This window comes from Manis pentadactyla, chromosome X (assembly GCF_030020395.1).
Source record: "Manis pentadactyla isolate mManPen7 chromosome X, mManPen7.hap1, whole genome shotgun sequence".
In the NCBI taxonomy this organism is placed as follows: Eukaryota; Metazoa; Chordata; class Mammalia; order Pholidota; family Manidae; genus Manis; species Manis pentadactyla.
This window is the reverse complement of record NC_080038.1, coordinates 8,567,235-8,592,564: the sequence shown is the minus strand read 5'-3', so window position 1 is coordinate 8,592,564 and position 25,330 is coordinate 8,567,235. Positions and strand designations below refer to the sequence as shown.

The following is a 25,330-nucleotide window of genomic DNA, read 5'->3' as shown; positions in this document are numbered from 1 at the left end:
CAGCGATGAGCATAGGAGTTGGGTGCGTGAGACCTCAGAGTTGGGGTTGGGGCTGTACTGGGCAAGCACGCAGGCACGAGATGGAGAACAGCAGCACTAGGCCCCTGGCTCGGACAGCTGATAGGATGGGCCAAGACTCGGGAGGAAGTGGGTGCTGATAATTAGGAAAGCTAAAGCATTAAGGTGTGGTAGTAGGTGATGCTACTGAAGGTTCTGGAGCATAAGCAATGAGGGGACATAAGCACTTTTAGGCATCAGGCTCCACTGAGCACATTAGTGTCAGCACCAAATTCGCATCTATGTTAGCACTCCCAAGGTGATCCAAGTCGATGCACAGAGCTGGATTTGTCCTTTCATTTGCTAGGATGCTTCACTGGTGCCCTTGTTTTCCACATACAGAGACCTCTCCCTCCATCCATATCCTTTCACATTTCAGTCACGTCAGCACTAACAGGTCCACAGTGCACAGTGGGAACTTAGCAGGATCCACTGACTGTACACAAGTCCATTTTTCTGTTTAACACTGTCCCACAAGCCACCATGATTGTGAGAACTTGCGCCAGCGTCATGATATCCAGGGGAAAGTGTACAGAAGTTTTTATAGAAATGCAAATGGCAGATTTTAACACAAGAAACATCTAGGATGTTTTAACTTCAAGTAGGGACTTTTTCCCAAGGGTGAAGAAGGTGGACAACATTAAGTGCTCCATTGATGGGACTGCACACGCACTGTACTTACTCCATTGTCAAATGTACACTAGTCCGTCCTCTGCATTCGGTAGTTTGCCTTTTTCTTGACACCAAACTGTCAAATGCTTTACACCTATAGCATTAAAGCACACATCACAAAATGGCCCCACACATGGCCAGTAAGTAACCATGGACCCTGGGGGCCCTCCTCCCCACACTGGGGAGCACGCTGCACAGTTCCCCCTTCTGCTCGCTTCCTTGGGGCTCTGAGGCTGCAGCCACCACTGCTGCTACCATGGTCACCATCTGCTTTTTTCCCCAACTCTCCTTTTTGCAGTATTTCTCATCTTCGAATAGGTAACACTGGCCAACCTCTTCGAAGGGATCAGATTAGCAGGCACCTTTAGCTACTGGTTGAAGAGCTTTTCCATACGTTAGTTGTAGCTTCTTTAAAGGCTGAAGCTTTTCATTCAGATTTTGTTCCCCCTCCTCTTGGTTATCACATTTCAGCGTGGTGTTTTCTCAGCCCGTTCATTAATCCCTGTAAATCACCGTGTGAGGCTGGATTACTCTTCCTTCCATTAGCCTTCCAGTAGCCAAATGTCTACACACAGGAAGAGCTCTTCCCTTGATCATTTTTTTGCTTCCTAGCTCTAGACTTCTTGAGAGCCAACTCTAATCCCTGAATATTTAGCTAGAAAAAGGTCACTGAAAAGATGCTTAAATTAAAAAACTAAGATATTAGTTGAATCTGTACACAAGCACCAAAATTACACATTTTGTAAATAGTTCTGTATGCATGTGTTATGGGCTAAGCTGTATCCCCCCAGAAATCCCTATGTTGAAGCCCTGCCTCTTACTCCCTCGGAATGTGACTGTATTTAGAGACAGGGTCTTTATAAAGAGGTGATTAGACTAAAAATGAGCCTATTAGGGTGAGCCCTAATCCCATCTAACTGGTGTCCTTACAAGAAGAGGAAATTGGACACAGGTGGGGGTACACAAGAGCAAAGGTTTTCTGCCAGCATGAAGAGAGGCCTCTGGAGAAACCAAACCTACTGACACCTTGACCTTAAAAGACTTCAGACTCCAGAAATGTGAGAAAAATTCCCATTGTTTACCCAGTCTGCATTTTGGTTTGGTACCCCTAGCGAATTAATACAATATGCTTTCCTTCCGTGAATACCTAGATGGAAACCCAAGAAACTTAACACATGGCTGCCTCCAGGGCCAGGAGCTGGGTGGCAAGGGTAGAGATATTTGTCCCTTGCACCTTAGGATTTTCAATCATGTGACTACCATCTATTTAAAAAATGAACAAAAGATTTACTCCTAATACCCACTGTTGACCAAGGTGTGGGAAACTGACACTTTGATACAGTACTGCTGGGTGTCTATCAGCGAGAGCAGCTGGAATGAACTGTTAGCTAGCCCACATACCTAACAAAGGAGGCAGGTCTGCTATGATGGAAACACGTCCCGGTACATGAGAAGGGCAAGTCACAAAACAATGGGTATACTTCCGATTTAAAAAAGCAAGTTCCCTAGAGAAAAAACAAAAAGGAATATATAATATTTATAATATACACCACCAACTGAATTCCTTTTGTTTTTTAGATGGAGAGTCTTTGGGGGCAGGGGAGCACTGATTATAAATAATAAAAACTATAGCTCTCTAGAGAATATGAAGAGATTTAATTTCCCTGAATGTAAAATGTTACAATGTTTTGCTTATAGGCAAATTGAGAGCTTCAAAAACTATACTCTTCTTCATTGGTTCCCAATGAGTAGGGTCAGGGAGAAAAATGTATCAATCTGGTTTTTCAAAATGTCTAACACCATGCCCCTTCTACCCCACAATTTGCTTCATCCTTTCTGGTCATCACAGCACGGGGACAAAAAACCTTGAGGGCAAATCACTAAACAATGTTCAGTGACAGAGAAGACAATAAGTACATGACCAAAGATGTCTTCATTTACCCTCAAAGTACAATCCTTAGTAAAAGAGTGATAAAATTGGTCTCTGTTGGCAGGGGCACACGTGTGGTTACTAGTGTGATCGATTCTGCTTTGTAGAATGAAAACACACTTAGATATTTTTAAAAGAGCAAAGAAATTACTGCAGTGCAAATGCATTAGATTTTAAACTGTTATTGCTTTAGGGAATTTTTTCTTTGAACCAGGAATTAGATGCCAGTTACATAAAAATATACACATATAAAAAGTAGTTCTCCATTTTCTCAGGAAAAAAAACAATAACTTCTAGAATATTCAAGTGTTTCGTTTTAATTAAAATTAAATTTTGATCATCTCATTAGCTCTGTAACTTAATTAAACATTATTAGACAACCGTTACAATATATAAATGTAAGGTGCCATTAGTGGGTAAATAGATTCGTCTGTGAGTGGATGTGTCCCTTCTCCTACCCACTAATGAGGCAGCCATATGGTTAGTTTAATTTTATAAGTAGGTGATCCATTGCTGCAAATGCTAATTCCTCCACCCTGTGTTTATCTGCATATATATGTGAGCTGGTCAGAACACGCGGGCAACCTCTCTAACCATCAACAGCAAGATGAGCTAGGCTTGGGCTTTCGGTGCAGACTGACTGTGTCTGTCTGAATCAAGTGATCTGACCTATCCTCAGTAGCAAGCACTCTTCGAACTGCTTCTTCAAAGGCTGCTGCAACATTCGTGGCATCTTTTGCACTTGTTTCAAAGTAAGGATAGTCACCGTTGTCCCTGCACCAGGCTTGGGCTTCTTCTGTGGACACTTGCCGTTCACTTATGTCAATCTTGTTACCTAAAATCACAAAAGGAAAGCTTTCGGGCTCTTTCACATCTGCATAATATATGAATTCTTTCTTCCAGTTACTCAAATTCTGGAAGCTTTGAGAATCATCAACACTAAAAGTAAGCAAGCAGCAGTCAGACCCTCTGTAAAATGGTGTCCTCAGGCTTCTGAATCGTTCTTGACCAGCCGTGTCCCAAATCTGCATGGTAACAAAATGTCCATCCACCTCCAAATCTTTATTTAAAAATTCCACGCCTATTGTATGGAAAAGCTGGGTATCAAACTTATTAGTCACATATCTGTTCATTAGAGAACTCTTTCCAACTCCACCATCTCCAAGGAGAATAATTTTAAAAAGTGATGACTTTCCTGCCATTATTAATCTCAAGATCTCTGACTTTAGAAACCTGCAAGACAAAAAGGTACCATTACATTCCTTTATGCACATGGTATGAATCACAGCATGTAAGAGAAATAAAATGCAGAGCCCCAGTTTCTTTCACCACAGGGATGACCTAATAGCAAGAGCTGTCATTTCCTGAGCGCTCAACCCCACGCAAGGCGTTACCCTAGCACTAGGCCCTAAGACAGCTGGTGAGGGCACACTCCTCTCCTTCTCGGCCACAGCTCCCTGCAGCTGGCACCCAAGGCCACGTCACACCCCAAATAACTTGCTCTCAACTGCTCCTTTCTACTCACAATCAGCCCTGCCACCACTGGTTAGAGATTCAGTAGGAGACCAAAGACACAAGTGTCTGTAACAACCTCCAACAGCCCTTTCGTGGTCCAGTGATGGCTTTTCTCTCTGGCCAGAGTCTTGATTACCCCCTTTTCTCCATTCCAATGCTATCACCATGGAAGCTGGAAACCAGGAAACCGAGACAGAAGCTAACTGCTCTGGCTCTAAACAAAAATAAGCCAGCCACTGAGTAAATGAACTCTACTCTCTTCATAAGGAACAGTGTTTGGAGTTTGCTAAAATTAACGTCAGCAGCAAGAGAATTTTTAATGTAACACTATAATCTAGCACATTCTACCCACAAGACTCATTTGGGAAGCTCCAACTCTTACAAATGCAAGCCTGTGCTATCACTTGAGTGTTCTGAGAGGGAATGAGATATACCTTAAACAAAGCTGCTACTATGTGCTGTACAGCAAAAGACACCACCAATAGAACAGAAAGGCATCCTACAGTATGGGAGGATATATTCATAAATGACAGATCCAATAAAGGGTTGACATACAAAATATATAAAGAGCTCATGCACCTCAACAAACAGAAAGCAAATAATCCAATCAAAAAATGGTCAGAGGAACTGAACAGTTCTCCAAAGAAGAAATGCAGATGGCCAACAGACACGTGAAAAGATGCTCCACATCACTAGTCATCAGAGAAATGCAAATTAAAACCACAATGAAATATCACCTCACACCAGTAAGGATCACCACCATCCAAAAGACAAACAACAACAAATGTTGGTGAGGTTGTGGGGAAAGGGGAACCCTCCTACACTGCTGGTGGGAATGTAAATGAGTTGAACCATTGTGGAAAGCAGTATGGAGACTCCTCAAAAAGCTCAAAATAGAAATACCATTTGACCCAGGAATTCCACTCCTCGGAATTTACCCTAAGAATGCAGCAGCCCAGTTTGAAAAAGACATATGCACCCCTATGTTTATCACAGCACTATTTACAATAGCCAAGAAATGGAAGCAACCTAAGTCTCCATCAGAAGATGAATGGATAAAGATGTGGTACATATACACAATGGAATATTACTCAGCCATAAGAAGAAAACAGATCCTACCATTTGCAACAACATGGATGGAGCTAGAGGGTATTATGCTCAGTGAAATAAGCCAGGCGGAGAAAGAGAAATACCAAATAATTTCACTCATATGTGGAGTATAAGAACAAAGAAAAAACTGAAGGAACAAAACGGCAGCAGAACCACAGAACCCAAGAATGGACTAACAGTTACCAAAGGGAAAGGGACTGGGGAGGATGGGTGGGAAGGGAGGGATAAGGGCGGGGAAAAAGAAAGAGGGCATTACGATTAGCATGCATAATGTGGGTTGGGGGGGCATGGGGAGGGCTGTACAGCACGGAGAGGGCAGGTAGTGGTTCTATAGCATCTTACTATGCTGATGGACAGTGACTGCAATGGGGTATGTGGGGGGGAACTTGGTGATAGGGAGAGTCTAGTAAACATAATGTTCCTCATGTAATTGTAGATTAATGATACCAAAAAAAAATGGTACTATGTGTACCCTTTAGGCTGTACTACAGGGCCAGCCAGTGCAGGGCAGGATCTCAGATGGCTACTTCTAAGTGCTGGTGAGAGCGTTGTTTCTGTTTAGCGTTTCTGCTTTCATTCTTTGTTAACGTAAAATTTCAAACATACACATTTCTGAATAATGAGCATAATGTAATGAAACCATACAGGCCCTAAACCTAGCTTTACCAATTATCAACTTGGGACAAATCCTCCATAACTGCCCATTCTCCCTTCTCCTGAGTTATTGTGAATCAAATTACATCATTTAATCTTTAAATATTTCAGCACCAAATAGCTTTTAAGTATATTAAAATTTGTGAAAGAAAATAACCTTTGGGGTAGCACTAACAGAACTTTCTGCAACAGCACTGACGTCCTTCATCAATATGCCAGCCACTAGCTGTTAGCACTTGATATGGCTGAAGGGAGTGAGGAACAGAATTTTTATTTTTATTTAATTTTCATTAATATGAATAGCCACATTTAAAGAGCCAACAGCTGTACTGGACAGCACAGCTCCAGTGCAAAAATGACAATTCAGTTTAACGTAAAAGTAGATAGTGTGACTCCCTCAATGGGAAGGTAATAAAGACATGAACAATAATTGCTGACTAGAATGAATTTGCAAAAATCACTGCAGTGAACATCTGGCTATCTTCTAGTTATATGCAAACATAACAGCATAATGTAATGCGGTAAACATCTGGCTACCTCCTAGTTATATGCAAGCGTGACACAGTATAATATAATTGAACACTTCCTATAATGTGCAAGAATCTGCATTTCCAGCTACATGCTCCACTACCCTAGTAAAACCTATAGCAACTTATCCCTAACTTTTACTGGCTCTTTTAAAGTTACTACTACAGTAATAACTAATAATTAATACAATTTAAATAGGTCAACAAAACTGAGGTAATTGAGGTGCATACCTCTTGGGAGACTTTTTTGACTTATAAAGGATCACTCAGTCATGCCCAGACTAAACGAACGTCACAGAGGAAATCAGAACAACTGCAAGCCCCTTAAATTTCCTGACATAGGCAACAATGTGCTAAACCGGTTCCTTCATTTAATTCTATACAATCTTCCTTAAATAACTTCAATTTATAGAAAAAAGAGTAACAAAACCAAAAAAGCACACCAACTATTCTGCCATCAGGAAGCACCTAAGGCCCCTCCTTCACACTCTTCGGTAGTTCTCCAGAGTGAGGTCTCAGTCCGACTTCTAAGGCAAGACACCTGGCCCTGCTCCCTGTTCTCGGCTTCAGTCATTCTAAATGAAGTCAGAGGGAACGGAAATTCAGTTCCACTGGCTTAGATCACACATTCTCCCTTACCTTTGCCCTGGCACACGCTGCTCCCTCTACTGGTGACCGCACCACATTCACCTACCTAACTGCTGGGCCCTCAGAACTGCTGGGTGGGCATGGTCAGCACCAACACTGGGAACCTTCCCCTGCAGCCTCCATCCCAAGGTTGTTTCTTCACACAATTTTTGAGATTAGTGAACACAGAAGTTTCTTGCTGTTATGAGGGTGTAACAGAGGTCTACAATTCTAGTCTATCATTTATCCCAGTATTTTAACAAGTCTCTGTCTTACCAGACATAAAGTTTAATTGTACATTGAACTGTTAAGATCTTTACATCAAATTATAAACCAGATTATGTAATCTAACAACCTCCACCCCGATGACTGGTTGCATACATCTACCAAATTAAGTCAGAAATTCCTTGAGATTTGTCATTTACAATTTTATCAGGACACTTTGATAGTTCTTTTCTTTTTCCACATAATGTGGGATTTCCTAGTTTGTGCCATTATTCCGAGCCAACAAATTTGGGGTATGCTAGACCCACACACCAGGAAACAAAAAGAGTACATTTTTTTACATTTCCCATCTGTAATTTGGGGCCTGCCAGATAAACAAACTGGGAATACGCTGGCATTTGCTAAAACAATTGAAATATACACAGGCACCTCTCTTATTCTAACCGAAGAACTGTATACGAACATGCACAGTGACATAATTATACAAACCGTCTAACTTCCCACTGACTCTAACAAAAGTTACTTCATGCAATTTATACACTAACATAACCATCATTGGCGCATGGACATTAAAAGTGTTCCCTTTTCCTCTCTATAAACAGTACAGTTCTTTGGAACTTCTTCAGTATAGCAAAATGAATAAAGGTATCCTGGCATGTTATTTTCAGAATTTACCTTAAAATGTAATATGAATTCTTTTATACTCCATTCCAGTTTGGAATAACTACCCAAAGGCAATAACCTTCACCAAGGTTAAAACATGACCTTAGCAATTCAGCAAAATTCTATAGAGAAATTTAAGAAAAACATATTACATAGGTCATAAATGTTACCTTAATTGTTCAGTTCAGGCATCATTACCTGCACAGAAAAAATTAGAAAGCTCACTTTAGCAATGTACATTCAACTTGTTTTCATAATTTTAAAAGTAAAAACAAGAATTAAAATGTGAAATATCTGATTTCTATTAGCAGCTAGATTCCTAATTTAAAAGGAAAATCACACCTGAAAGCTGCCCAGGACCTTTCTCAGCCAAAAAGAAGTCGTAGACTCAAATACTACACTTTAGTCATTGTTTTTTCAAGTAGTTGTTCACCTGCCCACCCTTTTCTAAGTTTCACACTGAGCTGTGAAATTTTGTTAATATGAAATACAAAATATTTCATTTTTCAAAATCTGTCCAAATTTCGAGTGGCTTAGAATATACTCCCAAGAATAGGTAAAGCTAACTAAGAAGGGCCACACAACGGAGAGGCGCCAGTGTGGCATAGGTGGAGTCGGGCTGCCGCTAGGGCAGTGAGGGGGGGCGTGGGGCTTCTGGGAAGCTAAGACAGAGGTGGAAGCTTCCTTGTGGCAGAAGAGCAGACCACTGTCAGAAAGGAGAACTGGTTTCCGGGGCCCGTGGCCAAGAGCGAGACCCAGGGCAAGCTACCTGACGTCCTGAGGCTCACGGGGACAACAGCCACAACAGCACCTACCTCCTAGGGCCTTTGGGAAGATTCACTTGCACATGGATGACAGGGGAAAGCAGTTCACCAGAGAGCCAAGCTCGTCACAGGAGTGCAGAAAGTTTCTCTGGAATGAATACCCGAAGAAGTCCTCACTGGCAGTTTTAAAAAAGGTTTCCTTTATGACCATTTCTTAAGTCAATTTCAGTAAGAGTCATGGGCAGAACACAGGAGAAGATTACACAGGCAGACATTAGAGAGCCAGAGGACCCAAGGCCCAGACATCAGATTCACCCTGAAGGTTTCCTGGTGGCGACTGTGCAGAGCTATGCTCAAGTCCTCCGCCTTAAGGTCTAAACGAAAGGTTTCAGTCCCCCCACCTTTTAAAGCACGGAGTGTTCTTGTGGAATTTACATATAGCAGTCCTGAATTTATAGTCAGTCAATGAAAAAAAATTTCAAAGCCTCTTCAAAATTTTGACATTTGAAGTTAACTATAAAGTAGTAATAACAGCTAACACTGAGCCTTGTGAGCCCTTTCCCCGGCTCCACCGCATGCACTCCCCGCAAGTGTCTCCTTACCGCTGTACTAGATGAGACTGCTGACTCAGCGGGGTTACACTGTCACAGCTAGTAAGCGGGGGAGAGCGGGTTGGGAATGCAGCCCACCGACTACTCCAAAGCCCAGCACTTAACCCACCAGGCTCAGCTGCCTTTGAAATGTGAATCAAATGTTTGCAGAACTCTGCAGAATCTCCCGGAGAGCCTCGGGTTCCGTGGGGCAGGTGGGAAAGCACTTTTTAACAAGCACTTAGGGAGTGCCTCCTGTGTGCCAGATATTGAGGGTGGGAGCTGCACCCCACCCGGGTCCTGTCTTGGGGTCTTGCAGTTAGGGGAGGTGACAATCCACACACACAAAGCCACATTCGTTACAGCTGTAGCAAGTCCTACAAATGACAGGTCCTTGGCATAGAGGGCAACTACTCACACTCAACCGAAAACCAAGGAATAATTTAAATAGCGCAGGGCATTCCGCCCAGCATCTCCAGAGTGAGGGATACAGTGCGCAAACGTGCTTCTCCCTCGGTCAGACCTAGGCCCCACGCAGGAGCACCTCACGACTACCTAGGAGCTACGTGTACTTCCAGCTGTGGGAGTGGGGGGGACTACGACGACTTAATTTTCATACAATGCTACAATGCAATCCTATCACACAGCCAGCTGCTCCACCTACCGCTTGGCTGAAGAAAAGCGGTAGGTAACTTCCGACACCAGAGGGAAACTGGACTGTGTTCAAGAGTGTGAGTGAGAGACTATATGCCAGTTTCCAGTGTGGGCTGTTCCGAAGCACTGTCTCAGCAATCACGTGAGCTGCATGCTGTCCTGAGAACACAGCCTCACCAAGGTCTGATTCTGCTGTAGGGGGATTTGCCCCAGGGCCGGTGGGTTTGACCACAGGCTAAGCTCAGCAGCAGCAGGAGGAAACTGTGAGGAGAGAGAGCCAGAACCAGGAAGTGGGGCTGGCCCGGGCCCAGGCGGCCTTGCCCGTAACAGGGGGAGCCCAAGGTAGGCTGGAGCCCTAGAGCCCGGAAAGAGAGGACAGTGCTATGGGGTAGACTGGAGGGAGAGGCCCTGGAGCAGGAGGGACCTCAGAAGCAGGGGCGGGTTTCTGCCAATACCCTCGGAATGATGGGAACATTGCAACAGCTTCAGCAGCCAGCAACCTGATCAGATGTGGAGTCCAGAAAGGTACCTTGCTGCGGTGGGGAAGAACAAGGTCCCGGGAAGAGCTTCATGGATGTCCTGAGATGCTCCTCAACCACCTACGTGTCAGCTGGCTTTGGAATTGAAAAGTGTGGCTTTTGTGACTCGTACCTGATCCCGCAGTAAGTTATTCATGCCTGGCTTCATGCTTCACCTCCCTCACTCTGAACCACCTCTCTTGCTACCTGGGGCTAGCTCCTGCTCACCTGCGTAGATGCAGCCAGACTTCACTCCCACTGGGGCCCCTTCCTAACACCCCCTGCACACACAGGTAGAGGCAATACTGAAATCAGTACGCCTACTATGTCTCATAAAAATGCACTATGCTCTCTAAAATGATTCAGTTACATGTAAAAGTGTTATACCATTATAAAAATGCCATTCTTTTCCCCACATTGCCCATTTCTTAAACTATAACAAAAAAAATACATCCCCATACTATTCTAAAACCATCTTCTCTTAAAAAAAAAAAGAAAATGAAAATTTGCAAAAATGTTCACAGTGGATCAAAAGGAAATGACCTAACTGCCTATTGGGAGATGCTCTGCATGCCTTGAGGAGACATGGGACTGTAGAAAAACACTGTGCCATCATCAACCCAAATAGTATACATCCTGGGAAAGCTTACAGGCTTATGTGAGAGTCTGCAAGGAAATCCAGTATAATTAATACCAAGTTCAATCTTCAAAGTTCTGCTTTGGCTGCGAAGTCACCTTTTTTTAATATCAAAAGTATTTTTTAAACCTTCATTTTCACTGAAAACCTAGCTTGACTGAATGCTGCAATTAAAATAAATGGAAATCCTTTTCTTTTAAAATTTCTTCCAATACTGCTATCCACCAGACCCCAAGAACAATCGCTTCTTCTATTTTTATTTTCTTTTTTACTTTATTTTTTTATTTTGGTATCATTAATCTACAATTACATGAAAGACATTATGTTCACTAGGCTCCCCCCTTCACCAAGTCCCCCCCACATACCCCTTTACAGTCACTGTCCATCAGTGTAGCAAGATGCTGTAAAATCACTGTCTTCTCTGTGTTGCACAGCCCTCCCCGTGCCCCCCAACACTATACATGCTAATCGTAATGCCCTCTTTCTTTTTCCCCACCCTTATCCCTCCCTTCCCACCCATCCTCCCCAGTCCCTTTCCCTTTGGTAACTGTTAGTCCATTCTTGGGTTCTGTGATTCTGCTGTTGTTTTGTTCCTTCAGTTTTCCTTTGTTCTTATACTCCACAGATGAGTGAAATCATTTGGTACTTGTCTCTCTCTGCCTGGCTTATTTCACTGAGCATAATACCCTCTAGCTCCATCCATGTTGTTGCAAATGGTAGGATCTGTTTTTTTCTTATGGCTGAGTAATATTCCATTGTGTATATGTACCACATCTTCTTTATCCATTCACCTACTGATGGACATTTAGGTTGCTTCCATTTCTTGGCTATTGTAAATAGTGCAGCGATAAACATAGGGGTGCATCTGTCTTTTTCAAACTGGACTGCTGCATTCTTGGCGTAAATTCCCAGAAGTGGAATTCCTGGGTCAAATGGTATTTCTATCTTGAGCATTTTGAGGAATCTCCATACTGCTTTCCACAATGGTTGAACTAGTTTACATTCCCACCAGCAGTGTAGGAGGGTTCCCCTTTCTCCACAACCTCGCCAACATTTGTTGTTGTCTGTCTTTTGGATGGTGGCGATCCTTACTGGTGTGAGGTGATATCTCATTGTGGTTTTAATTTGCATTTCTCTGATGACAAGTGATGTGGAGCATCTTTTCATGTGTCTGTTGGCCATCTGAATTTCTTCTTTAGAGAACTGTCTATTCAGCTACTCTGCCCATTTTTTAATTGGATTATTTGCTTTTTGCTTGTTGAGGTGTGTGAGCTCTTTATATATTGTGGATGTCAACCCTTTATCGGACCTGTCATTTATGAATATATTCTCCCATACTCGCTTCTTCTATTTTTCTGCAACTCACTCAGATTATATTAAAAATAACTCAGTGACAAAAATCCCAAACAACAAAAGAAAAAATAAAGTGAACTTCAAAATTAAAGGCTTTGTGCTTCAAAGGACACTATCAAGAATGTGCAAAGACAACCGACAGAATGGAAGAAAATATTTGCAAACCATAAACCTGATAAGGGGTTTGTATCCAGAATATATAAAGAACTCTTTCTTACAGCACATCAAGAACAAAGCAACCCAGTTTAAAAATAGGCAAAAATGGTCAACATCATTGGCCAGTAGGGAAATGCAAATCAAAACTACAATGAGATACCATTTCACACCCCCTAGGATGGCTAGAATAAAAAAGGCAGTAACGAGTGTTGTCAAGAAAGTGAAGAAACCAGAACCCTCATACACAACTGGTGGGAATGTAAAGTTGTGTGATGATAATGGAAAACAGCTTGGTGTTTCCTCAAAAAATTAAACACAGTTACCTAAGACTCAGCAATTCCTCTCTGAGGTATATACCTAAGAGAAATGAAGACATACATCCTCAGAAAAACTTGTACATGAATGTTCATAGCAGCATTATTCATAATAGCCAAAAAGTGGAAGCTACACAAATGTCCATCAGCTGACGGATAATAACATGTGCATATCCATACAATGGAAGATTAGTAAGCTCTAAAAAAGAATGAAGTACTGATACACAAAACAACATGGATGAACCTCAAAAACACCGTAATAAATGAATGAAGCTAGACACAAAGGCCACATAGTATGTGATTTCTATTTATATGAAATGTTCAGAATAGGCAAATCCAGACATAGAAAGATTCATGGTTCCAGGAAATGGGGGAGAGGGAAATGGGGAGTGACTGCTAATGGGTACAGGGTTTCTTTTTTGGGGGTGTGGTGATGAAAATATTCTGGAATTAGTGGTGGTGGTTGCACAGCTTAGTGAACATGCAAAAAACCACTGCATTATTTACATTAAAAGGGTGAATTTTATAGCATGTGAGTTATAGCTAAAGAGTATAGACACATATTTGCAGATATGCACACATATGAATACACATGGCCTAAGAATTAGCAGTAAGACCTTAAAATCTGATTTATAGAGTCACAAATGACCTCCTTGTTCCGGCAGCAGTGTTTAAATAAACCAGTTACATGAATAGCAGATGCTGCTTCAGGACCACAATACCATGTGCTGGCCCCAGCAGATGTTGCCAATGGACCACACTAACCTCAATGGGGAGCTGGATAAGTAAGTCACTGGCAGGAATGAAACTACCATGTTTTCAGCAGCTACCTTAAAACTAAAGATCAGAAGAGAGCACTGTAATCAAACTACTCCTTTCTATAACACTTTTTCCAACTTGTCCATTGTGTACTTTCAGTTTGCACTACCAATTGTGTATGGATAGTTCATCAGTACCCTTTTCTCTGGCCTTCTCCAAGCCCTTGCTGGCTTCCGAAGTCGTTTACAACTATAAACCAAAGCGGAGTCAGATCCAAGCATGGAGAACAAAAATCTCTACCAGGAATGTTTGTATGGATTAAAGGCAGACATTTTTTATTCTTCATGGATCCAACTGCCTCTGTTCTTACACATAACCAAATCCATTTATTTCATCATTATTTTTGTTATATAAGGCTTTAAGCATGGCATTCAAAGAGCTATCTAACCTCCCTTACAAGCCTGTTCCAATTGTATCCCTACAACTGGCCACCCCACACCCATCACAGACATTTACTGTTTAGCATTTGCTCAGGCCTTTATCTTGGCCTGGAAGACCCTCCCTACACCTCAAGAGCTATGAAAATCCTAGTCCTCCAAAGTCCTACTTGAGATCACCTCCTCCAAGAAATCTTCTATGGTGGCCCCCTAAAACCTAATCTTTCTCTTTTCTTCACTCTCCTAATCATTTCCACCTCTATTACAGCTCCCATTCCCTTATGATCTCACCATGGTCAGTTGTATAAATGTGTACTTTCTAATTACAATGCCAACTCCCTAGGAGGGACACGCAACAACTAATACAATTTATTCATTTGTCCTTTTTCTTTTCTGCAATATCTTGTACAAAGCTTTACATATGGTGAGGTACCAAATAAATGCTGAAGTGAGAACAAAGAGTAAACTACTTCCTCCTTTATTCTTGTTCTTCTCTTCTTGTTTTCTATTTGTACTTTCCCCACTTACAATTCTTTGTTTCTCTATTCAGTTAGTTCTTCCCCCATACTATTTTTGAGGTCTATTAAAATGTGGGGGAAGGGACACAAAATTGATTCTTACTTGAAAATCTAATGAGAAAACCACTGTAAAATAAGTACTGCTGACTGCAACAGGGAGCTAGTGAAGGCTGAAGCACATCATTCCTCTACCAAGCTGCCAAAGGGAGAGCAGACTGGGTTTATAAGCTACTTTTCTCAAAATTTCAGATTTTGAAACACTTACTCTGTAATCCCTCGAGTAGTTCTAACATTCAAAAACTTAAATTGAATTTATCACTCCTGGTTTAAATTTAGGAAATTAAAATGCAAAGAAATGGACAGATAAAGGTCACACGATAGGAATACTGAGAGCTATGGCTGGGTATTTCAGGAAGAATGCATTAGGAAAGAAATTCATCTGGATATACATGTTAGGAAAATAGATCAAAGCAGCAAAACAAAAACTAAACATGGTCAACAAGGATTTGCTGTAACTTAAGGGAACGCTGGTTCTGATGCCTTTCAAGTGCAGTAAGAAAGCAGGTGTCTTTAATTTGGAGCAGAAAGCCTGGAGAACTTCATTTAAACTTCGGGAAGAGTTAGTATGCCAACACTGCCCCCAGGCACGAAGCCACAGCAAAACAGAACTTCCTGGCTGTTAAGAGAAATTAAGTAAGAGGAGTAGGGATTTCCCAAGCAAGTGTATGTTAAGACGACAGCTACATCTGGCATATAGGACAGAACTAGAGTGCAGGCTCCCATTCTGTAGGGAAGTTGTCACTAGGTCAAAATGAAAAGAAACTTATTAGCAGTGCAGGCAGCTGTCCAGAAAGTTCGCTCATCCCACTTCTCCATCAGTGATGCCCAGGTTTGCCCTACCAAGGTGTTGATGCTGACGTTGCTTACAAGACACTGTCCAAGCCCAAAATGACTCAGCCATCACTACCCATTTCACCTCTGTCCTTCCTCAACCCTCCACTCCACTCACTGCACACAGGCTCGCACCCCATCCAGCTCCCTGAACATCAGAACTCACCAGAGACCTGCTGAGGGCCAAGCCAAGGGCTTCTCCTCAGCCCTCATCTAAATGCCCTAAGGCGCATGAAGCCAGACAGTGACTGAAGAGAAAGTGCTTCTCTTAGGACTTCACTGTGTGCACTTCTAGAAAACACCCTCATGGTTGATCAGGGTCCCCACCGGAGGCCCACCCAGTGGACAGTGAATTCTGTCAGATGCAGCCATTTGTCTGGATATACATGACAAAATCTCGGAAGGGTACTCAAGGCATTGTTTTACACAAATAAGGTTAACGGAGACCCAGTTGGAAAAGGGTCTTGTAAAATATCACACTGAGACAGGGACCGTGGGTGTAGTCAGAGTAGGGTGAGGGCCTCTGGAAATAGACCCCTATCAAAACTCCATATTAAACGATTAAACAAAGACAGAGTCACATTAATTCTCTAAAGTAAAATATCAAACTAGGAATGAATATAAGCATTCTTCAGTGAAGATTAGTTAAAATTAAAAAGCCAGGAATAACCTGGCCTGGAATGTTTGAACATCCCCCAGATAAGAAAATACCTCAGCATAGCCCATGTCTTGTTTGTGTCAATTAAATGAGGCTATGGTAAAAATTTACCTGAGCCTGCCAAAAAAGCCCAGTTTATCTTTAACTTTACCCAGATGCTGCTTTTCCTCCTCCAGCCCTAATCAAGTCAGTAACTCAGCTCACCTTGAAAGCAAGACAAGCAGCCTTGACTGATATACTCCCAAACCAAGAAACAGCTACTCTGAGAAAGGATCAAAGCAGTAAATTTATGTTAACTCTGCAAAATAGTCCGGAAAACTGATAAGAAACTTAGTGTCTCTTTAAAGATAAACATTTAGAGACCATCTGGTGGATCTGCATCCCTAGCTCTTTGTCTTTCAACCGCCTATAAATCCCCTAGACAACACACGGCCCCAGGCTCTCTTGTCCCCTCCTGGCTCACACCAGGAGCTCTGTCTGTCCTCTTACAGTATCTCTCAATAAAAGTCTCCCTGGCTCTCCTACCTTGACTGTTTGCTAAGTTCATTCTTCAACTCCGCAAACAAGAACCCCGACATCAACACTTCTAACTGAAAGCATAGGTGGGGCCTTCAAGTCTTAGCCAGGACCTGGCCACCTCTATTATCTTTACAGCCTCTATTAGGCCTAAGCAGCCTGGTAGTAACCTTGAAAATGCTTCTTACTCAATCGTCCATAGAACGACTCTGACAACAGTTCCGCTTCTCTTCCCCTTACCCCCTTAGCTTTCTGCAACCCAGATGGCTCCTTTTTCCAACAAGCTCTTAAAGGAGGCTTACTGCCAAGGCTGAAGCCCTACCTCTTCCCAAACCAATCTTCCTGGGATATAAAACCCAGTGATTCCTACACCAAAGTCCACCTCCACTTTCCAAGTCCTTGGGGTCAAACAGGAATTCCAACCCCTTTTATAAAATGTTCATCTGGTACCCGGATGGCAGGACAAATTTGACATATTCAAAATCCAGCTAATTATTTACCCCAATTCCAAAATCTCTTTCTTCCTCTGTCTTACCCACTTCCTTCACCCACACAAGAAACATGTCCACTTCCCTCTCTACCTAGTGCCATTGTCTTGTTCACTCAAATAACAAATGCTATGACCATAATAACATTAGCTGCCATTGTTTACTGACTACTAGGCACCTGTGCATATATACCTTCAGAACACCTGCACGTTGGACACCATCACTCATATTTTATAGATCAACAAACAAGTTCACAAAGACAAATACTTCCCACGGTCTAATAAAACAGGGCAGATCAGACATGTGCTACCTTCATTGCCACCAAGTAACAGAAAAGGTCTAAAAAATATACAAATCCAAAAAGGACAAGAGGGAACTACTGTAAATGACAGACTACAACAAAATTGAGAAGATGGAAAGCAATTGGGCCACAGGGAAAAACTGAATAGCTGACCAAACCTAACCCAGGAAGAGCAGCTAACAGTGACAATGCCAATTCCCATGGCCATCTGAAGAGGCGCAGGCCCTGGAGAGCACACAGGCACTTCTTCCTGACATGGAGACAGGCCAGCCGTGGCTGAAGTGCCAGGGTTTTTCCAAAAGGCTCTAGACCCCATGACCAACCACCCCTACCTCTGCACCCTGCAGCCCCTTTCTCCACCAGCAGATCTATTTCCTAAAGAAGTGAGTGAAGCAGAAAATGGGGGTGAAACTCTACAGACAACAAGGGAGGCAGGTATCAAGGGACATCTGCATAGGAAATGGGCAGGGTAGGCTATTTTACATTTCTGTGGGAACCACACAGGTGCAGGACATTTGTAGGACACTGTGCAAACTGGCATTCCAGGGAGGTCACAGTCTCAACATCAGATTGAACCACATTCCTTTCAATGACATCATATCTGCAAAGCTGGGTTTTCGAGGGTTGGATGATAAAAACCAAGTACTGTACAAATACTAATGAGGGTGGCAGCTGTTTGCTTCAAAAACAACTGTTTATGAAACTTTAAGAACACTAGAATGCATGTTCTGCATTCACCAACGTGTGGTCCTCAAGCAGATCTTCTATGGTTCTGTTCTGACTTCCAACTAAACCACGTATGTAGTTTCAGGTATATTCACCTCATTGCTGCTGATGAAATACACAAGCATGAAACTGCACAGACTAGAGCAGCCACCTAGCTACATACCGTAGCCCAGTGAGTTCTAACTTTTTTGAACCTGTTAAATCATTTAAAAACTCTTCTATTTGTTGGAGTTCTACATAGCAAGTTCTAGAAACTAAGGCTTTTTCAATCCTGGGAAGGAAGAATAAAGCAGGGGGAATTATGCTCCCCAACTTCAAGCTCTACTACAAAGCCACAGTAATCAAGACAATTTGGTACTGGCACAAGAACAGACCCATAGATCAATGGAACAGACTAAAGAGCCCTGATATAAACCCAACCATATATGGTCAATTAATATATGATAAAGGAACCATGGACATACAATGGGGAAATGACAGCCTCTTCAACAGCTGGTGTTGGCAAAACTGGACAGCTACATGCAAGAGAATGAAACTGGATTATTGTTTAACCCCATACACAAAAGTAAACTTGAAATGGATTAAAGACTTGAATGTAAGTCATGAAACCATAAAACTCTTAGAAGACAACATAGGCAAAGATCTCCTGAATATAAGCATGAGCAACTTCTTCCTGAATGCATCTCCTCGAGAAAGGGAAACAAAAGCAAAAATGAACTCATGGGACTACATCAAACCAAAAAGTTTTTGTACGGCAAAGGACATCATCAACAAAACAAAAAGGCATCCTACAGTATGGGAGAATATATTTGTAAATGACATATCCAAGGGGTTAACATCCAAAATATATAAAGAGCTCACGCACCTCAACACCCAAAAAGCAAATAATCCGATTAACAAATGGGCAGAGGATATGAAAAGACAGTTCTCCAAAGAAGAAATTCAGATGGCTAACAGACACATGAAAAGATGTTCCACATCACTAATCATCAGGGAAATGCAAATTAAAACCACAATGAGATATCACCTCACACCAGTAAGGATGGCCAGCATCAAAAAGACTAAGAACAACAAATGCTGGTGAGGATACAGAGAAAGGGGAACCCTCCTACACTGCTGGTGGGATTGTAAACTAGTTCAGCCATTGTGGAAAGCAGTACGGAGGTTCCTCAAAAAACTCAAAATAGAAATACCATTTGACCCAGGAATTCCACTCCTAGGAATTTACCCAAAGAAAACAAGATCACAGATTCAAAAAGACATATGCACCCCTATGTTCATCGCAGCACTTTTTACAATAGCCAAGATATGGAAGCAACCAAAGTGTCCGTCAGTAGATGAATGGATAAAGAAGATGTGGTACATATACACAATGGAATACTATTTGGCCATTAAGAAAGAAACAAATTCTACCATTTGCAACAACCTGGATGGAGCTAGAGGACATTATGCTCAGTGAAATAAGCCAGGTGGAGAAAGACAAATGCCAAATGATTTCCCTCATTTGTGGAGATCTTCTATGATCTACAACAGCATCCATTTGTAAGGCAGCAGACCTCAGACAAAACAATGAAGCAAAACTGAACAAACAAAATGGCAGCAGACTCAGAGACTCCAAGAATGAACTAGTGGTTACCAAAGAGGAGGGGTGTAGGAGGGCAGGTGGGGAGGGAGGGAGAAGGGGATTGAGGGGTATTATGTTTAGTGCACATGGTGTGGGGGATCACAGGGAGAACAGTGTAGCACAGAGAAGGCACATAGTGGATCTGTTGCATCTTACTACACTGATGGACAGTGGCTGCATTGGGGTATGGGTGGGGACTTGATAATATGGGTGAATGTAGTAACCACATTGTTTTTCATGTGAAACCTTCATGAGAGTGTATATCAATCATACCTTAATAAAAAATTTTAAAAAAAGAAACTAAGGCTTTTTTTTTTTTCAGGTTTCTCTAACACTATTAACACGACTGCTCCTGAGAACTACCTTCTGGGAACTACCTTAGCCTCTGCAACCAAAAACTGAATCCAATTCCCAAGAACTTGGACAGTGAGTTCAGTTTACAGCTCAGTTTGTTAGTTTACACTGCTCTGCTCTCCTTCACACTTGGATAACGAATGTGGCCATGGGATAAACGCATCAAGTTGTTCCACACAGTTTCTCCAGCTCCTATCAAACAACAGCATCCATTTGTAAGGCAGCAGACCTCGGACAAAAGTGGACTTTGTGTCCAGACTCCCCAAGATGAAATAAGCTGGGTTTGGTGAAGACAGAATGTGGAGAAGCCTGAACTGCCTCCTTCATTTCTATATTTCTTCTGAAATACACACCCATCTCTCTCCACCCAATGCTGATCGAGCTGTTACCTAACATACATTCTTTTCCATCTAGTCATCCTCTGTATGTTCATGATAAACAATAGCATTCTAAACCCTGTACCTATCACCAGGGACAAAAACTAACAAGAAATAATGGAAGACTCCAGAATGTTGACATACCCAGAGCTCAACTTTCACAGCATGTACAATATCAAGGTTCACTTTAGGAAAGAGATTTCCCTTTGAAGTTATCTAATGAGCCCAGGCCCCCCAGGCTCCCAGGCCAACAGAGGCCTGGGACTGCCTCCAGCTGTGCAGACCGCCCTCCGTCCGCACACCTGGCCCCCCAGGTCTCCTTACTCAGGTATCCCAACCTTCATTTGCTTCACAGCCTTCCAAACTCCAAGGCATGTTGTGAGTTCACCACCCTCTCAAAAAAAAAACCTTAATAAGTATTCTTTGTTGATGACCTACATAGTCACAAGGCCTATTTTCTTGTCCTTAGTTTTGACTAACAAATTTATTAGCGAGCTTTAAGGCTGAGACGGCATTTCCCAAACACACACACACACACACACACACACACTTCCACTTGGCTTATTTCCTCCAGAGCATTAACCAGCAAATTGCCTGGGGCAGAACTTCTTGGAATCCAATCATTTGATGTCTCTTCTTGGTGTCATATAATCTCATAGAGATTATAAAGTGTATCATTTAACAAAGAAATGTGGTGACCTAACTTGGCCAGATGAGCAAGCCAACGACAGAGCGAGTAAGACTCCTCCGAGGTCCGTGGATGTTCTTCCTGGACTAATTCCTCTTGATCCATCCCAGAATAAAACCTCTCAAGTAAGGAAAGGACACACAGCCGTTTGTTGGATCCCATGCCACAGCAATCATTTTAGGCATATAATCAGCATCTCCTATACCCTGTAGCAGACAACTCCTGAAAAGAGGCAGAGAGATCTATTCGTTAGCAAAGAACACGCTGTCCATCAGCATGAATCAGAGAGCACAGCTGCCACATAAGGTGCCATGCTGACCCCATGAGTAACACTTTCACAGCCACTCCTAAGAGGGGGGCCAGGTGTAACCTCACAAATAATAAACCAAACATTTCCCCACATCACAAAACTCTAAAAAATACGTGTCATCATGCCAGAAATTTTAGTATAAGAGGAATTTAGTACAACGTCTACACAAAAATACTGAAAGCATCAGACTGCCACGCCATTGCCTTAGATTTGGGAATCTCAGTAAGATTCTGAGAGCTCTAGACAAGTAGGGATGGTAACTTCCACACAAGCGTCTAAAAGAGAAACTAAAAACAGTGTTCTTAAAAGCCTGACTGAATAGTTAGGGGTTTCCTTCGTCTCTTCAGTTTTGCCCCACTGAACAGTTTTTGAGATTACAGGCAGCTTGGGGATTTTCCATTACAATGGTGCCAGCGTCAGAAAGACAAACAGGTAAAACGCCTTTTCACATTTGAAAAATGCAATCCAATTCTGTTCACTGATTTTCGAGGCTGAAATCCTATAGAGCTTGGTCACGTGACACTTTGGACACGAGCAGAAAATAATTCCTCAAAAGAACCATAGTCACGGGATGTGTCATCACTTAAAAAGAAACAACAACAGAGCAACCAATACGTCCCCAACTACCCGGTCGGTACCTAAGTCTCACCTTGCCTCACTACATACTCAGTTGAAGAAGGAAATGAACACGGTTCTGACATCTTAGCCTGAGTGAGATAAGGCCGCGCCCCGCCTCCAGCCCCCGGGACTGGCTCTACGTGCCCAACTCCTCACCTGAGCGGTCTAACCCAGGAGCAAGTGTTCCCCGAGGTAGCCCGTCGGACTCGCCAAAATGAAACTGTACGAGCGCCTTTTGCTTTCCCTACATTAATCACGCGAGGGGAGGGTTGGTTTGGGTGTGCTGGTGTGCGCCCCGAGAGGCTGGGGAGAAGGCTGGTGTCTGCGTGTGTCCCCGTGACCGCACTTCTCCCTGGGTGTGCGTGCCTCGCTGCCCGCGGGCGGCTGGGTGTGGTGTGTCTGTCTCCCAGGTTGTTTGGGTACGTGTGTGTCCGCGGGTGTTTAAGGATCTCTTTCCCCAGGTGTTTGTGTGTCCCAGTGTCTGTGCGTGTCCCCAAGTGTCTCCCGGATGTTTGGGCGTGTGTCCTTCTCCCCGGCTGTGTGGGTGTGGGAACTCGTCTTTCCTCCTGCTTTCGTCAGTCAGGAGGCAGGTGGCAACAAGTCGTCCCGCTCCGGACGAACGAGTGACCCCCGCGCAGGCCCAGCGCGCCCCCACCCCGGCGGCCCAGGCCCCAGGCGGGCCCGCGCCCCCCGACCCTGCACACCTGCACACCCGACCCGCGAGGAGTCGGCGACCCGCTCACCTCGCGGCCACACAGAGGGCGCCCGGAGGCTCCGGACCGACCCGTCAGCGTGCAAGGACGAGAGTGTCGAGGACCCGCGAACAAGAGGTAGCGGGAGCGGCGCTGCCCGTGTCCGGCTCCGGCTGCTCGCGTCCAGCACCGAGAGAACATGGCGACGGGCCGGGGCGGGCCTGGGAAAGGTGGGGCGGGGCTCTAGGAGGCGGTGCCAGGGCTGTGGGGCCTTGGAGGCGGGGCCCGGGGCGGGGAGGCGGGGCCTCGAGGTCGCGGTCGCCCCGCCCTCACCGTCTCCCGGACGGCGTATCCTCGCTGAAACTCGGTTTTTCTTTGGGTCCTCTGTTCTCCTGTGCTCCGGTTGCTTTCCGGCGAGAGAGAACACGAAATAATAATTATCTTTAAAAGTTTACGTAAAGTGGAAAGAAACATCGCATCAGCACAACCGCAGCCTGTTGTGATTAAGATGAGAAAAGAAAGTGCAAAGAAAACGAGTAGATGAGAAATGAAAACAGCTGTGATATTGTGGAAGAACAGGCATTTAAAAAAATTATATTTAAACTTTTTCCTTGATCTTGTTATAATACTGCCTCCGTTGTCTTTATACGTAAAGTGGTAGTGGGAAAAGGCTCGTTATTGGGGAAGCTCGTAATTTCTTACTATATAAGTTTAGTTCATTGTTCTTACCACACAGCATCCTGGAGCCCGGAGGGACTTTTAGTGACCTCTAAATAGATTTTGTGGGGTAGATTTAGTTTGTTTATTTTCTGAAAAATACATTCAGTCCCTTTCCTAGGGGAGCTAAAAAGAGACAGAAAATAAGCAACCGAACAAATGTGCAGTTTCTCACAATTTTAGAATACTTCTGAAGATGAGGCATGTAATAAAGATTAAGTTCTAGTTTGAGCTTAAATGAATTTTTCTTTTATAGGAAAAAAATCTATTTTTTACCCATGCAGGATATTCCCCCAAGGAAATATAAATAAGGGTTTATAAAATACAAATCTGTTGCAAATAGGGAGGGGAAGAGATGTTATCTCATATTAAAACACATAACAATTAGAACTACACAATAATCCTGCCATTTGCAACAACATGGATGGAGCTGGAGGACATTATGCTTAGAGAAATAAGCCAGGTGGAGAAAGACAAGTGCCAAATGATTTTCCTCATTTGTGGAGTATAACAACGAAGCAAAACTGAAGGAACAAAATAGCAGCAGACTCAGAGACTCCAAGAAGGAACTAAGTGGTTATCAAAGGGGAGGAGTGGGAAGGGAGGGAGAAGGGGATTGGGGGGTATTATGTTTAGTACACGCGGTGTGGGGGGTCAAGGGGAAGACAGTGTAGCACAGAGAAGGCAAATAGTGAATCTGTGGCATCTAACTACACTGATGGCCAGTGAGTGCATTGGGGTATGGGGGGGGATTTGATAACATGGGTGAATGTAGTAACCACATTGTTTTTCATGTGAAACATTCATAAGAGTGTATATCAACAATACCTTTAAAAAACTATACAGTAAAACATATTAGAATATTAGGGTTAATTTTCTAAAAGAAAAACATACACAGTGTCATGTGCATTGGACTAAATTGCAACAAGCAATCAATCCACAGGGTCACTAAGGAAATGCTACCTGAAAATCCTATCTCATAACATGGTCAAGGAGTGATGGAATAGGCACTTACCTCTGCACTGCTAAAGCCAAGCAGGTATTAGCAAGTGCTCTTACAGAACTATTGTGTTTTGAATTATTGTATTCTTAGTCTGTTCCAAAATGGCAGTGAGGCATACAAACAAACCTGAATGTAGCTTATAGTTAGCACCTGAAGAAGGAATAAGGAAAGTTACTTTTTCTGAAACAAGTCTTACTTGGACAGTAACCAACCGACACTATCCACCATTTACTTGTTTACCTAACTGATTTGACAGTGCAAAAGTAAGGTGGGTCAACAGATTTTCCCCTGAAGGGCAAGTTTGGGGGACCTTTGTTGTGGATGTATGTGGTTGGCAAGCTAACACAAGTCAGATAGATGGTCTCTATCTCTGTTGCTCCATGCGCTTGTTTATGGGCAAAAAACATTTAAGAACTGACCTAGTTCAACTCCCTTCATCTAATTAGGATTTTCATCTTTATATTCTGTAAACATGTAACGCATCACTCATGGAGGAAAAAGAGGTCAAGGGTGCTAGGCAGTAATGATTCCTTTCCTTAAATGACACCTACTTATTACTGTGAGCACTGGGAGTTAATAACCCATTTCAAGCTGGAGTCTGCAAGAAATCACCTCTGCTATCTCAGATGAAAAGCTACAAGTAAGTGTTTTGCAGACTCTAGTATAATAAATACTGATTATAATTGT

The 25,330-nt window shown here is 43.0% G+C and overlaps 1 protein-coding gene across 6 annotated transcripts; it reads right to left on the bottom strand.

Annotated features, from left to right (window-relative positions):
• Positions 1–2,950: 2,950 nt before the first annotated feature.
• RAB9A (RAB9A, member RAS oncogene family) lies at positions 2,951–23,126 on the bottom strand. 6 transcript variants are annotated; one of them, XM_036912964.2, is made up of 4 exons: positions 22,975–23,110; positions 21,320–21,525; positions 8,151–8,178; positions 2,951–3,892 (listed from the first exon to the last, which is right to left on the bottom strand). In XM_036912964.2, the coding sequence occupies exon 4, from the start codon at positions 3,859–3,861 to the stop codon at positions 3,256–3,258; it is 606 nt and encodes a 201-aa protein (XP_036768859.1). In that variant the 5' UTR covers positions 3,862–3,892; positions 8,151–8,178; positions 21,320–21,525; positions 22,975–23,110; the 3' UTR covers positions 2,951–3,255. The 6 variants fall into 6 exon arrangements, with proteins under 6 accessions (XP_036768859.1, XP_057351879.1, XP_036768857.1 ...); XM_057495896.1 differs by lacking the exon at positions 21,320–21,525 and adding an exon at positions 8,796–8,890 and having other exon boundaries at positions 22,975–23,108; XM_036912962.2 differs by lacking the exon at positions 21,320–21,525 and having other exon boundaries at positions 22,975–23,111.
• Positions 23,127–25,330: the final 2,204 nt, after the last annotated feature.